The sequence below is a fragment of the Phragmites australis genome, chromosome 3, assembly GCF_958298935.1.
Source record: "Phragmites australis chromosome 3, lpPhrAust1.1, whole genome shotgun sequence".
Lineage (NCBI taxonomy): Eukaryota > Viridiplantae > Streptophyta > Magnoliopsida > Poales > Poaceae > Phragmites > Phragmites australis.
The window spans coordinates 47,353,686-47,367,573 of NC_084923.1; the positions used below are offsets into that span (position 1 = coordinate 47,353,686).

The 13,888-nt window shown below is 44.5% G+C and overlaps 3 protein-coding genes across 3 annotated transcripts; 1 reads left to right on the forward strand and 2 right to left on the reverse strand.

Moving 5' to 3' along the window:
- Nucleotides 1–759: 759 nt before the first annotated feature.
- LOC133913533 (rRNA-processing protein EFG1-like) lies at nucleotides 760–4,799 on the forward strand. The gene is made up of 8 exons (XM_062356707.1): nucleotides 760–1,075; nucleotides 2,490–2,619; nucleotides 2,706–2,818; nucleotides 2,984–3,122; nucleotides 3,236–3,344; nucleotides 3,561–3,624; nucleotides 3,722–3,961; nucleotides 4,550–4,799. The coding sequence occupies exons 1-8, from the start codon at nucleotides 893–895 to the stop codon at nucleotides 4,553–4,555; spliced, it is 984 nt and encodes a 327-aa protein (XP_062212691.1). The 5' UTR covers nucleotides 760–892; the 3' UTR covers nucleotides 4,556–4,799.
- A 934-nt stretch (nucleotides 4,800–5,733) lies between these two features.
- LOC133913534 (auxin-responsive protein IAA14-like) lies at nucleotides 5,734–7,097 on the reverse strand. The gene is made up of 3 exons (XM_062356708.1): nucleotides 6,843–7,097; nucleotides 6,429–6,746; nucleotides 5,734–6,332 (listed from the first exon to the last, which is right to left on the reverse strand). The coding sequence occupies exons 1-3, from the start codon at nucleotides 6,986–6,988 to the stop codon at nucleotides 6,275–6,277; spliced, it is 522 nt and encodes a 173-aa protein (XP_062212692.1). The 5' UTR covers nucleotides 6,989–7,097; the 3' UTR covers nucleotides 5,734–6,274.
- A 3,353-nt stretch (nucleotides 7,098–10,450) lies between these two features.
- On the reverse strand, nucleotides 10,451–12,726 carry LOC133910801 (transcription factor MYB119-like). Its single transcript, XM_062353064.1, has 3 exons — nucleotides 12,263–12,726; nucleotides 12,041–12,167; nucleotides 10,451–11,185 (listed from the first exon to the last, which is right to left on the reverse strand). Exons 1-3 carry the CDS (start codon nucleotides 12,691–12,693, stop codon nucleotides 10,451–10,453), a joined length of 1,293 nt encoding a protein of 430 aa, XP_062209048.1. The 5' UTR covers nucleotides 12,694–12,726.
- Nucleotides 12,727–13,888: the final 1,162 nt, after the last annotated feature.

A 13,888-nucleotide genomic window follows, 5' to 3' on the forward strand; every position in this document is an offset into this window, starting at 1 on the left:
ACATTAGTCTCGATTGTTTCAGACAAAACATTAATAAACCTTATTATTTAATTTCAATATCAGATCTTTGCATATTTTCTATATTTTGTGTACTTTTTACTTTTCTCTGATTTTTATGATATATTTCGTGCCTCACAGGCGAAAAGGGCTAGACAAGCCGTGACGACGCACTAGGCTGAATGTGCCGTGGGCTGCAAGTCATGACATGATCGTCCAGTGGGTCAAGACTGGGCTGCAACCTGGCCCGTGAGCCGGCACGGCATAATCTCCCAATCATACCTAGGTAGGCCGTGCCTAATGGGCCATATCGCAATCATAGATGGGTTGGATCGGGCCACCCATTTGAACACCTCTGGATCAGAGTCGATAGGCCATGTAGCAATACTCCCACCGTCCCACGTCATCTAATTCCATTTTTCAATGGGGGGGGGGGGGTGAATGCAGCATAGGTGGAGTGAGATCATTTTGCTAAAAATGAATTATTTGCGTGGAAAATCAAACGTCGAGTGACTTCCTTTTTATTTTGGTGATTTTCTTTTATTTAAATATTTAAATGAAGCAGGGCGGCTCTCTTCCATTTTTTATAAACAAGTTGCGAGTTTCGTTTCGAAAACCACACTTATGTCCAAAACATCGCTGTTCACGATTGGACGTTTGAAAAATTTCACAATTTTTTTGCGCAACAACTTTCATAAATTTTGAGGAAACCATCCCCATTTATTACCGCGGGTGCATTAAATATGCAGGCAGGCAGGCAGGCCGTGCATTCCAATTGGGCGGGCACTGGCAATTCCCAGCTCGAAGTGGAAAGCGAAACGCGCGAAGCCGACGCCACCCGGCCCAATCCAAACTCCCGCCGCGTAGACGCGGAAGAAGCAACCCTCCCCCTCCCATGCCTCCGCCTAGGGTTCCGGCGATGGCGCGCGGCGGCTACCCTCGCCGCGGCGCCGCCGTCCGCCGCCCCAAGTCCTCGGCCTCCGCTGCCGCAGCCGACCGCAAGCGCAAGCGGACCGCCGCCTCCAAGACCGCCACCCTCAAGAACCAGATCCGCTCCACCGAGCGCTTCCTCCGCAAGGTACCCTGTCGCTGCTCGTTGTTCTGTCCCCATGGATAGGGTTTAGCCGTGGCGTGTGGAGCGGTGGGCGTTTGTTTGGGAGCCTACGTCACTAATAGCTTGGACTTTAAGCAGAGTAGTTTGGCTGCGATGATGAATTACTCAATTACGAATGTTAGTTCATTGGTGCTAGGGTAGGGTTTATTGATGGTTCAGCTGAGATCTCCATTCGTTGCATTCGACTCAGTAGAGTAGTTCATGGTGTAACTGGATTACTGCTCATTCAGGTAGCTTGCATAGATGCTATTCACAACGTTAATGTCAAATATTGTTTGAAAAAACAACATATGCGATGTTAAGTATGCAGACCGAACTTGATAGATCAGAAAATGTTAGGTCTGCATTCCTTCTTGCCGAAGGAGAAGTGGGGATTGTTCAATGGTATATATCGGTTATCCTAGCATTGGTAACATACAATTGTAGCCAAACCCTTACTTAGATTGGAAATAAGCAGGACTAAGATGGCAACCGATTGTACAAGTCCCTTCTATCCAAAGAGGATTGTGCTTATTCATGTTGTGCACTATTCTAAATCAAGGTCAGTTGGGTTTCTTGTGTGGCCATATATAAGGAGAAAGGTAGTGTGTCCATGAATTTCAATCCTATTCACAATTGCTTGTGCATGGGTGATGCATGACGTCTATAGTACTGTCCACTTATTTGTGAGAAACTGGTCTGATAGGCTTTCTGGATTTGCCGTTCCTGAGGAAAAAAATAATACACCAAACCTTGAACCATCTGTAGTATTGTGGAGAAAGGCACTGATAGCAGGAACATCATGGAAATAGCAGCAGCAGCATAGTGGTAAGCATGTATCATGTTCATTCACATTTTAGTCGGAGTTCGGGTGGAATATTAGTTCTCTTAGGGTAGTAAGTAGTTATTTAAGACAAAAGAGCCACATGTCATGTTCGAGCTGGAGTACAAAAGGCTAGATGAGTTATTCAAGTAATGAGTTATGAGTCCAGATAGAATTATAGTTTTCTAGAGGCCTACTCGGTCAGGTGCAGTCTGCCTACAAACAGGAGGACCTGTACTCTGTTGAAATCAAGGGGGAAAAAATAATGCTGTCTGCCCTTCCTTGGCATGGTGATTGTCCTGTTGTGCTTTAACGAGCACAGCAATTGTGAAGCTAACCCCACCTTAAGTTTGTATGCTCAATTTTTTCCCAAAGTGATGATGTTTAGGAGCTATACATTTGTTGGGTCCTCTTGTAATTGTTGCCATTTTGCAGAACAGGTTTTAGCACTTTAGGATTTTCATGAATTGAGATTTTTCTCTGTTCTTCTGAGTTCCGACTACAGACATGAACCTTAGACCCCTTTTCTTTCAGCCATGTTGACAAGATGTTAATGCTGTCTATTTGAATTTTCAGGACCTTCCTAATGACATCAGAGTTGCTCAAGAGAAGAAATTGGAAGAACTGAAGAGGCAGCAAGAGCTTCAGAATGAACTGGCTGTTCAACGTACAGTACAGTTGAGAGACAGAAAGATAAAATTCTTTGGTCTGTTATCACTTGTGCCCTTTCTCTACCTGTCTGTACTTGCCTGCCTGTACTTAACATTTTCTTGGTGTTGTTCAAACTACAAGAGAGGCGAAAGATTGAGAGGATGATAAGGCGCCTTGAGAAGCAGCAACGTTCAAATGTTGATGATGCCAGCAATAAGCTGTCAAAATTACGAGAAGACCTTGAATACGTTAGAGTAAGCTCACTGCAGTACTCCCCTGATGATATTAGGATCACTACAACTTTCTTTTGCTTGCTGAATCATTCTCTTGGCATTAGATTGGAGTATCTGAGCTACCATTATTTATGTGAACCTGCTTGAATTTTCAGCTAAAGGTTATATATCTTTTCTTGTGTGTAGTTTTTCCCAAAGAATGAGAAATATGTCTCGTTATTCACCGGAGGGAATAACCCGGATATTGTTGAGAAGAGGAGTAAGTGGCGTAAACAGGTCAAAGAAAATCTCATGGCTGCTGCAGCGAACGGAAAAGATTTAGAAGGTGCATGTTTTTTTTACTGTTTCTCTTGATGACCTTTGAAATTCATACTGCCTTTTTGACTGGATATCTACTATCTATCTTAAGTACTCAACTTTATTCTTGGTCATCAACAGAGACAGCAAGCGACGATGATACCTTGGATGTGAGTGATGATGACTTCTTTATGTCTGGAAGTTCAAGTGATGAGGAGGCTGATGATGAGTGGACTGACAAAAGTGCTAAGTATGACTCACAAACCACAGATCTTGGCTATTCTACATGTTTTTAAGGTTCCCTCTGATATATCATGCAACATGCTATTACTTATTTATAAAAAGTGAAATCGAACCACTTTTATGCTCTGGTGTTGCAAGAGAATTACAACTGCTGTTCAAACGTTTTTTCTTTCTTTCTTTTTTGACTCAGCGTGCTAATGTTACTAGTACTAATTTTCTGCAGAGAACCAGCTTCCTGTGCTTCAGGTAGGGCAGCATCTGGCATGTCAAGTGATGAAAAGAACCAGGTACTTTTATATTAGTGTTTCAAGTTTCTTCTGAGTTTTTGCAAGCTGTTGCAGTTTTTGTTTCCTTGTATTTAACCCCACCTATTATGTTTTGCAGCATCAGAGAGATGCTCGAGCTCTTATGCCACCACCTCGCTCCTTAGCACCAAATAGAGCTAGATCTGCAGATAAACATGTGATATCCAGCTCGAGCAATACTTCAAACAGCACAAGTGGTGACTCATTCAAAAATAGAAGAGTACCGAATCATCCTGGAGATCATAACAGCAATCTGAGTTCAAATTCTGATGCTCATAAACCACGTCGCAAAAGGAGGCATAAGAAGAAAAAGAAGCTGGTATAACTCTGCATCCACACCAGACTTTTGTTATGTATCTTTTTAATGAGGTCATATTTGACAAAACAGATGATGGATTGTTTCTAAAATTTGCATCCGTCCTGTTTTCTCAAACTTCTCGATGAGATCCAAGTTCATTTATCTCACCATCACCAGAATATCTACTTCTGCATAAATCATAAAGTATACTGTTATACTTATGGTCCCTTGGGATGCTTCTGTGAAATCTGTATCTTGTTCGTCGAATGTCCAAACTATTGAACTTTATCTGTTGTGTGTCCACTCCTAAGGATGTGTACTCAGGTTGTATGTATTCATTGATCAGAAGGGGAGATCCGTATAAACAGTAGTTGTAATAAAATATCAACAACTTGGGCATTTTCTTTTCAAGATGATAGAAAGGAAAATCTTGTCACATGATGTTTGTGTGGCTGGAAATTGGATGTTTCATTGGGTGCAATGTCCAGTTGTTTTTTTGTACCCGTTTGTCTGCCATATCCAAACAGTTTTAGCGATGAAATGTCACTTGTACTTGATGCTATCAATCAATATATGCAGTCTCATGGTGCTACTTCTCTATCTTAACAGGCATGAATATTCTGAAGTGCGTGAATAGTGGGGCGGAAACTGAGATTCCGAACAAAGTTTGACTTTCAGCCTGCTTAGTTTGGAAAGGAAAAACACAGCATGTGTGGTGCCTGAGCAAGTTGATGATTTTGTATGATCTAACCTGATGTAAAATGACCCTTCTATTGCTCTGCATCCATCTGTATACATCTACATTGCCTGTGTACTGAATGCATGCTCATTTTGCTCGTGAAATTATGTTTCCATGATCTGCCATCAATTCATGGTACTGGAAAGGTGGAATAGTGAGTGACAGCTCCATGAATTCAGTACATCCTGTGTCTTGGTCTGAAGGGATGCTAGGCTGTGAATTGGTTGTCTTCCCCAGCTCTGAAATTTCATGACCTGTATGCATGATACGTATGTTTTATTGTCTCCCTGCTGTCTGGTTCGCATCTACTATGTGGGTGGGTCTGATGCACGTTGTCCGTAGTTGAAGCATTCACCGTCAGTTGCAAGGGAACTTTTACTATTGCGCTCTGGTGCTCTGTTTTCATCTTTACCGGGGAACGTTACGGTGATAGTTACATTTCGCTGTCATGCATCTGCCTGAATTTCTCGTGCAGCCATGCGTGTCCCCTGGATGTCCCGGCTAATAGCCCTCTGCGCTGCACTGACATTCTGGTTGCAGGAGTTCTCCTGGTACCATCGTCATCAGTGATTCCTCCGCATCTTCTGCTGTGCTCCATGCTAAATGTCGTCGTTCTCAGACGTTCATGTGGTAAGCATGCATGGGTGACGTCCATTTGGACGCTTCCGTTCTTATTTGCATCTCCATGACTCCATCAGTACGTGTCTCTGAGTCCCTTTGCATGCATGTTTCTTTTTGGAGAATTGAATGCTTGTTTGTGCAATTTTTGGCACGAATCTTTAAGATCACTAAAGATAGTTGTACGAAGGCACGGTGATCTTGTTTTGCTTCGTCATGTATGGCAGTTTTAATGACAATCTCCATGTCCTACAGAATTATTGATGGGTGACCGGTTACCAGAAAGGACTGGTCGAGTTTACTCGGATCTGATGCTTTGCAATGTTTTTCGCTCTGACTTTTCTCGGTAATGAACTTCAACACATCGACTGGAAAAAAACGAAAGCTTTACAGAGAAGAAAAGAAAAGAGATTAAGAAATACTTGAAAGAACTAGCTTAATCGGATAAATAATTGACACAAGTTTTTATTGACTTTTGTCGTCAGGAGATACCCCAAAAGAAATTTCCCTCTCTTTTATTTCCTTTCGCTCATTTCTCAGCCTTCTTCATTCATATGAAAGGGAAACCCAAAATTAAAAAAGAAAAGCTTCAGCTTATATAGACAAATCTTAGTTCCTCCTGCTACATGGCTGAATCTCTCTGATCTGTAGTTCTGCAACCACAACACTGGACATCCATCCATCTGACAGGACGGCGTGCGTATTTCGCCGTGATAGAACCATCATCTCCATGTATGTGCGTGTACGCATGGGCTGGCCGTAGAACACGATGCATCTAGCCACGTATGGGCTGGCCGTTCTCCCCATGCAGGTATGCAACGCCTCCAAGTCCGATCCATGTCTGTAGAAGTGTAGAGCGCCATGCATCGATCGAATGATCGATAGGCCAGTCTCTCGTCATGAGTCCTGGCCACAGATGAGCGTGTCCGCTCCATGCGTGCAACAAATTCTTGCATGCTCCATGGACGCCTCCTTGATCATCTTGCTTCAGACCCCCTCATGATCCTCAACTTCTTGCAAGAACAGATGAACATACTACAAATCAACAGAGGTTGACAGAAACTCTGTCAGATCAGCTAGTTCCTCCTTGATTCCCGGCAAAAGTTTATTTAGATTTTTGTTTGTACTTACTCCCAGGGCACGTCGCCGGCGAGCATGAGGTCGCCGTCCTTGTCCTCGTAGGCGATGGCGAACTGGCCGCCGCCGTCGGCCGAGGAGGAGAAGCAACCGAAGAGCAAGCCCAGCGCGTCCCTCAGCTCCCTGTACCCGCCGTACGTCCGCAGGTCGACCTTCCGGAGGTAGGGTGCCCCGTCCATGCTCACCTTCACGAATAGCCCCCTCATCTTACCCTCTCGCTCGCCATTCGCCTTCGCCGACGGCGCCTCCACCGCCGCGTGGAACGCGTTCCTCCGGTACGCCCTCACCGGCGGCCACCCCACCACCTGCACCCTGAGTGCACACACAGCAAAAGATCAGCTCAGATGTGACTACATGCGTGCGCGGCGCGTGACCGATGCAACAAGGGCATGTGCGAGAAGCACCTACTTTGAGGCCGGTGCGGCGTCTTCATGGTCATCCGTCCCGGAGGCCTCGCTCTTCACCGCCGACGACGGCCGTTTCGCCGCCGCCGGCTGCACCACGACATCGCCGCCGGGCGGGCCGAGCCGCAGCTCCGCGTCGATCATGTCCATGGCCGATCGAGAAAGAATGGATGCACCAACGAACTCGCCCAGATGCAGAGGATAAGAGAGAGAGAGAAACGAGAAGAGCGTGAGAGAGCTTCGCTTGCACTGCTCGTCGTTCCGGTTGCGTGCCTTGGCGCCTTGCATATATAGAGACGGCTCGTTAGCAGCTAGCAGCTGTGTGCCCTGGTCTAGTCCAGCTCAAGCAGCTCGTGCAGTCGTGCCCCGGACACGTCGCTATGCCAGGTGGGCCAGGGGGACAGGGAGGGCGGGGTCGCTGGTAGGGGTGGGCCCGCGTCAGGGCCCCGGCCGACAGGTAGGGCCTGCGGGGTGGACCAGGTCGAGGTAGATTCCTTGCATGTGGGTACGGAGGGGCCGCTGCCGCCATGCGGGGCTCACACGTGTCGCGGCTCGGCCAGTCTGATCTCTCTTGGATGGGTGCAGGGGTGGAATAGGTCAATGCAGTCTGAGTTGTAGCTAGATTTGGATCTAAATTTTCATTAGATTTTACTATATAAATAATAAATTTTTTAGATCTAACTTAAAGTTAAATAGATCAGCCATGGATTTAGCTCATGCCGGAACTCTAGATGAGTGGGCACGGTCCCAGACTGCCAACTCATAGGCCACGTCAGCACGTCCTCTGGTACACGTAAACGGATAGGTACTTGTCATAGTGTAGTGTACGTTTAACGGTGCTACGGTACAGTAGATTCTTGGCAGCCACACGGAACAGTATGAGAGTTAACTTGGTATTTAAATCTTGCAAGTTAGTTTAAACCTAAATTGAACTGCAAAAATTCTTCAACAATCCTTCGTATTCAAACAGGTTTGTGCAGTCCTTGATCACGCGCGTCGAGTGGCCGAGGGAGACGAAGAAGAATGGAGGGCTAAAACATGTTCAGGATTCGACAGAAACAATTTGATTTCCGCTAAGATTCCAACGAATTGAAATCCTTATATTCCAAACATATAATCCTTTGATTTGATTTGAGTTTGCTCCTGCGTAATCAGGCTCCGGCAGCGTGCGTGTACGCCCATCTGATTGGGAAGAAATATCCGGAGAGCCAAGCTAAACACGTACCAAAGCAAAAGCAATAATAAAGCAGCTGCCACATAATACTCGCAGCAAACTGATACTCCTACGCAGCGGCGCTCCTCGTGTCTCGCACACATGCCTGCCCAGCGATCGACGGATCGTGAAGGTGCCGACGCGCATAAGCAGATATGCTAGCATGCATGCATGGCAATTGGCATGGGCCAACCAACACATAACGAACAAGCAAAGCACGCAAGGAAAATCGTGCATCTTTTAATTTGCGAAATTTACACTAGCTCTTGCACACACATATAATTTATTAAGGTCATTCATTTGCGTTAAGATTCGTATTGAAGAGGTTGGCCGAAAAAAATTATAAGGTATGTGAATAAGATCAACAGATAAATAAATATCAAGCGAATAAATTGATGAACGGTTAAGATAAATTATAGATCCATGAGTATGTGTGGACTTACATTTCCCCTCTTTTGCTTGTATGCACACAAGCATTCGCCAACACGAAACGACCCGGATTGAGCGAGCACGCTTTTCCTGCCCAGTTGTTGCCTGTCCCCTCTTGACAACAAACCTTGATCCTCCCGATCGATTGTCCTCGTTGTTGCACTGTTCACTAGTCTGTTCGTAATGTCACGCCCCGCATGCACGCATGTGTGTGCACTGTCGGTCATTGTTGGCGATTTTGATTGTTCGGTACATCTTGGCATGCGAGAGGGGTCCGTCCATGGTGCATGGTCAATCGAGGGGGTTCCTGCCTGCACAGCACAACAGGGCATTGTGGAGAATGGAGATAACTGTGCTGAGTTGCTGGGTGATAATGCATGCAATCCAGCCAATTCGTGCAAGTTTGAGTGGGTCCATCCGTCACAAGTGGCATTGCGAATGATGCATGCGAGCACCGCAAAATATTCTAGAAGAAGCTTCAATACAACTGATGTAGAATTTCAAAGTCATATGAGAAGTGGATTTTTTTTTCATGATAAAATATGCATACGTGAATATGTGACATGCGAGGGGTTAAACTTTGCATGCGAGATGTTATGCGTGTTGGGGGCGTGAGTGTGTGTCCAAGATATATATGTGTGCGGTGCAATCTTGTGGGATGCGATACCACTCCATGTCACCAAAGTATGATGTTGTAACAAGGGTTCGAATGTGCATGGGATCATGGACACGTACGCTAGACAACAGGGCATGAAGTCAGGGCGGCTTGACCCATTGGGGCTCGGGGGTTCGATCCAGTCGGTCGAGGCACAGGCAAGCACACTTGCACATTCAGAACGCACCCGTGCGTCCGCTCGTGCCCCCACCTGGCTGCAGCACGACCAAGGGTCAAGTAACGCGAGACGCGGTACCAGCCGCCAGGTGGATGGGAGTGTCGCATTGTTAGGACATTCGCGTGCGTATGCTGATGCGCACCTGCCTGCCTCTTTACTCTCTTGCCGGCCGCCGCTTGCCCCATAACGTGCGAGCGTAGTGCGTGCGCCCACCACAACAAGTCTCACGCCCGCGCTTACAGGCATTCACCCGTCGGCGAATGGGCCCCACCTCCGACCAGCGCTGCCAACCACACCCGTTATTAGGATGCAAATAGGTGGATCTAAAAGTATCTACCCATCATTTTTAGTTTAATTAATTATACTAGTTTTTTTAAAAAATTATCTATTTTTTTTAAAATAATACTATTATTTAAACTAAAAAAAGATCGGTGAGTACACTTAGATTCATTAATTTGCAACCCTATTTGCCCTGTCGTGGCGTGGGCATGCATGCTGTGGATCCAAGCGAACAACCCGCATGTTACATTGTTGCGTACAACCGTATACAAGAGTACACTCACCATGATTGATGCGATGTTTGGAACTGGCACATCCCCACGGAGTTCTCACCATGATCGATCGTATAAATTCACGTCCGCGTGTACCTTGCGTGCGTGCGGAGAAGGGCCGCGTCTTGACACGCTGAAACAAGCGAAGGCATCACGGGAGAACGAACGCGGTTCAGGGTTAATTCGGTAGTCCTAATCTCCAGCGGATGTCACGAACACACATGATGTTGCAATCTCAGATGCTGACATTCTGTAATCTGAAATGTTACGCATAATGCTAATGAATGTGGTGATTAAACATGTTATTGGTAATTCATCTTCAATTTGTTTTTCAACAGAGCTAAAAGCAGACAATTAACAAAGTTACAGTAGCAAAGAAACATATAAGCACTTTTGGAATAACATCTACAATATATATACATCATATAATGTGAACCAAGTACGTGCTTCATTTGAAGCATTATTTATTGATCGTAGGGATTCCCTGGTACATATCCAAAAGGTCGTGCGGTGTAAAAAACCATACATATAGTTACATCTTCAGGTCGTGCGGTTATCTATAATTAGCATATGTATAATTACATATTTAGCTATTTTCTGCCCCAGCGCAATTCTGTGTGGCTGCCACCATCTCGACCAGATCCATCTCCTCCTTGACCTGCATAGGTTTGGTTTGGGACGTTCCAGGTTCAACAAATTCGAAGGCGTCGTCGTCCCATGCCATTTCCATATCTAGCTCATGATCAACCTTGGTCGTATAGTCGAGATGGTTGAAGATATAGTTCATGTCCACATCATCATCTACGGTGTAAACTTGGAACGCCTCCTCCTTTGTGTCAAACAAACCGTCACACATGTCAACTGAAAAATCATCACAAATGGGAGCTACAAGCTCTTCACAAGAATGAGTTTCGCCGCAATTATTCTCATGTATGCTGAGTGTTCCTCTTCCTTGGGTAGCTATTATGTTGAACGGATTGTGTTTTTGCCTCTCATCATTCGTCTCTGCTGACTTTGCTCTGGAAGGTGCAGGTGCAAGTGAAGGCGACAATTCAGGTTGAACAAGAGGTGCGACGTTGTTGCTTGGGCCAATTCCAAGGCCTTTGATGTAGTTTTGCAGAAGGGTACCTGATTTGGGACCCTTGGAGCTAGTACGGCTCCGCCTCCGTGCAAATTGCCTTCTCTTTGTTGCATTCCAATGATTTTTTATGGAGTTTTCGGTTCGACCTGGTAGGCGCTTAGCTATCTCTGCCCATTTGTTGCCCACTTCCTTGTGTGCTTGTATTAGAACCATGTCTTCCTCATCGCTCCAAATATCTTTCTGCATTTGTGGTTGCGTAAAAAGAGGTTACCCCATGCACAAATGGTACTATTGAGATATCATGATGTCATGAAAGTTTTTATATCATAGATACCTGTAAAAAAATCTGAATACCATTTTTGGGCTCAAATTGTTTCATGTGTTTTTCCTATTTTCTCCTCCTTACACTTTCTAGATTTCTAATGGCGATAAACATATTAAGAAGTTTTTTTTACTAACTCCATTTGATTGTAATGGATTTTTAACCGTGCTTTGTTTTTGGATTTCCTAAATAAAACTTTCCCTCTTGTATTTTTGGCTGCCCCATGTCAAGGTAGAAAGAACTTCCCTTTAGTTTTTACTAATGGACCAATAAAAAATATATAACTGACGTGTTCAAATTAAAGTATCCTGTATTTTAAGGCAAATTATATACGTAAGAGATACAAAAAGGCCATTTTGAGTGCGTGCAACCAAAATGCATTAACATGTTACTACATACCCTATAATACTATCTGTTTCCCCACAAAAGAAAACAATACTCTCAGTATCCCTATCTCTCTCCCCCCACAAGCACTCGGTTCACCAAACACGAAACCAAAAAAATTATTAAGGTTGACCATAATGCATCGCATGTTGGTCCTATGACTGAATGTGTTAATCTCAGTTCCTCTGCCATTTAAGATCAAAATTTTCCTTGAAGCAGGCCAAAGTAAAAGAAAGAAATGTCAAGCACTGCAATACGGGAAATACTAGAGTAGTATAATTGATAAGAACACTAGACTTTTACTTCGCTACAGATCGACAAGCAACAGAACACTATTGGATATATGTGCTATCAACACTGACATTGCACAGAAGGAAGTGGGGGTGCACCTTGATGTTCGGCCTCAAATGGTTGTGCCATCTTTCTCTGCATTGCTTTCCCACTCTTCCAGGTAGCATTTGTGCTATGTAAGACCACTTCCTCAGTCCAAATTGTTCCACTAATTTTACCAACTTCCTGTTAAAATTCGAAGAATCGACTCATTGAATTACATTAGGAAACTTTTTTACTTTTAGGAGGATAAAAAAGAAGGAAGTATCAACAGATTTTACCTATCTTCCTCTGGTGTCCATTGCCCTTTCACAACATTGGCTTTCTTCAACGAATTACTAGATGTCTTCTTTCTTTGCACAAACCTGCAATTCATCTCGTATGCCTTGTATGATCCAAGGCCACTTTCTATGAGATGAGAAACCTCAGTTTTGGGCGTCAGCAAAGGCAGGTAAGATCCAACTTTATGATCAATAGACGAAGCATGGTTGACGACAGGCTTCGTGGTTTCGCTTTCTGAGTAGTACTGACGACCAAACTCGTTGAAGGTTGCGGAGGGTACCATGGAACCAGCTGTTGTATATTCCCCATTGCCTTCAAATGGATTATCAGCAATAGGATGGATCTCGTAGTGTCCAATCTGCTGCATGTAGGACTCAAATGGCAAGCAATTACAGCTCCCTGTATGGGGCTGAAAGAAACTAAAATCCATGGGGACTTCAGAAGTTATACAAGGTGGAGAGAGAGAGAGAGAGAGAGAGAGAGAGAGAGAGAGAGAGAGATCAAATAGCAATTTTGTAATCTGTCTGCATCTCTCGGAAAAAGAATGGTACAGCAAGGCCGTAATATATAGAGTTCTAGACAAGACTTGTTCCCTTCAACACAGCAACTTAATGAAGCTTAATGTTTTATTATTTATTACAACGTTAATGACCTTATTTACTGTATCACTAATACTAAACGACTTCTTGTATTCCATGCAAGAGGTAATAAAGTGTCCTTTAATCTCAAACTTGGCTCACACTCATCTTACTGCTGCAGATATTAGTACTTCATCTGATCGAGTGCAGGCCATGTGATGAACAATGCAATTTAGATGCAACAGAATTGGTACAATCCCCACTCCAATCGTGGTAGTTCAAACTGCGAAATTAAGCATGCACACAATGGAAAGAAAACCCAAAATTTGCACAAGATTGTGATAAAGAAACAGATGGAACGTTGCAGTTGGAGGTGAACCCTGGTGATGACCAGGGGCAGAGTCACTAGTGCAGCCGTGTAGGTGAGAGGATAGGATTGCGTTTGCCTGGTCATGTCAATGCAGAAGAAACGTTTCTTGCTCCTAATTAAACTCCGGACTTAAACCATTCTCCACACACACCAAGCTGATCACACACAAGCGAGCAACTTCTTATTGTGTCATAGCCTCCTTAGTACATTAGAACTAGTAGCAACCTTACTTGAACAGTTAAACTATACCAAAAAGAAAAAGGAGAACGGTTTCATTTCGGGCCTCAGAGCCCAGCCCAGGCCTAGGTATAGAATTTTTGGGCTAGATCGGGTCAGGCCGAGCCGAGTGGTAGTTGTTGGGGCGGGCCGTTTCGAGCCCATTGCTTGCTCCCCGATGCCAAGCCCGGACTGCTTGCTAGGCTATCAGGCCGATCCAAAATAGGGTCGAGTCCACTTAGCCCATCTAACGCTGAAGATGTGTAATTAAAGCCCATAGTATATTTCTTTTCAGGTGATTTTTTTAAACATGAATACAACTCATAGACGTACGTATTTGTATAATATCTATTGAAGATGGAAGATACAAAACTTAAAGATAAACGAAATCACCACATGTGCCTCGCTGTCGACAAAAATATTGCCTACTACTGAAAGACAATTTCACCTTAGTACGACAC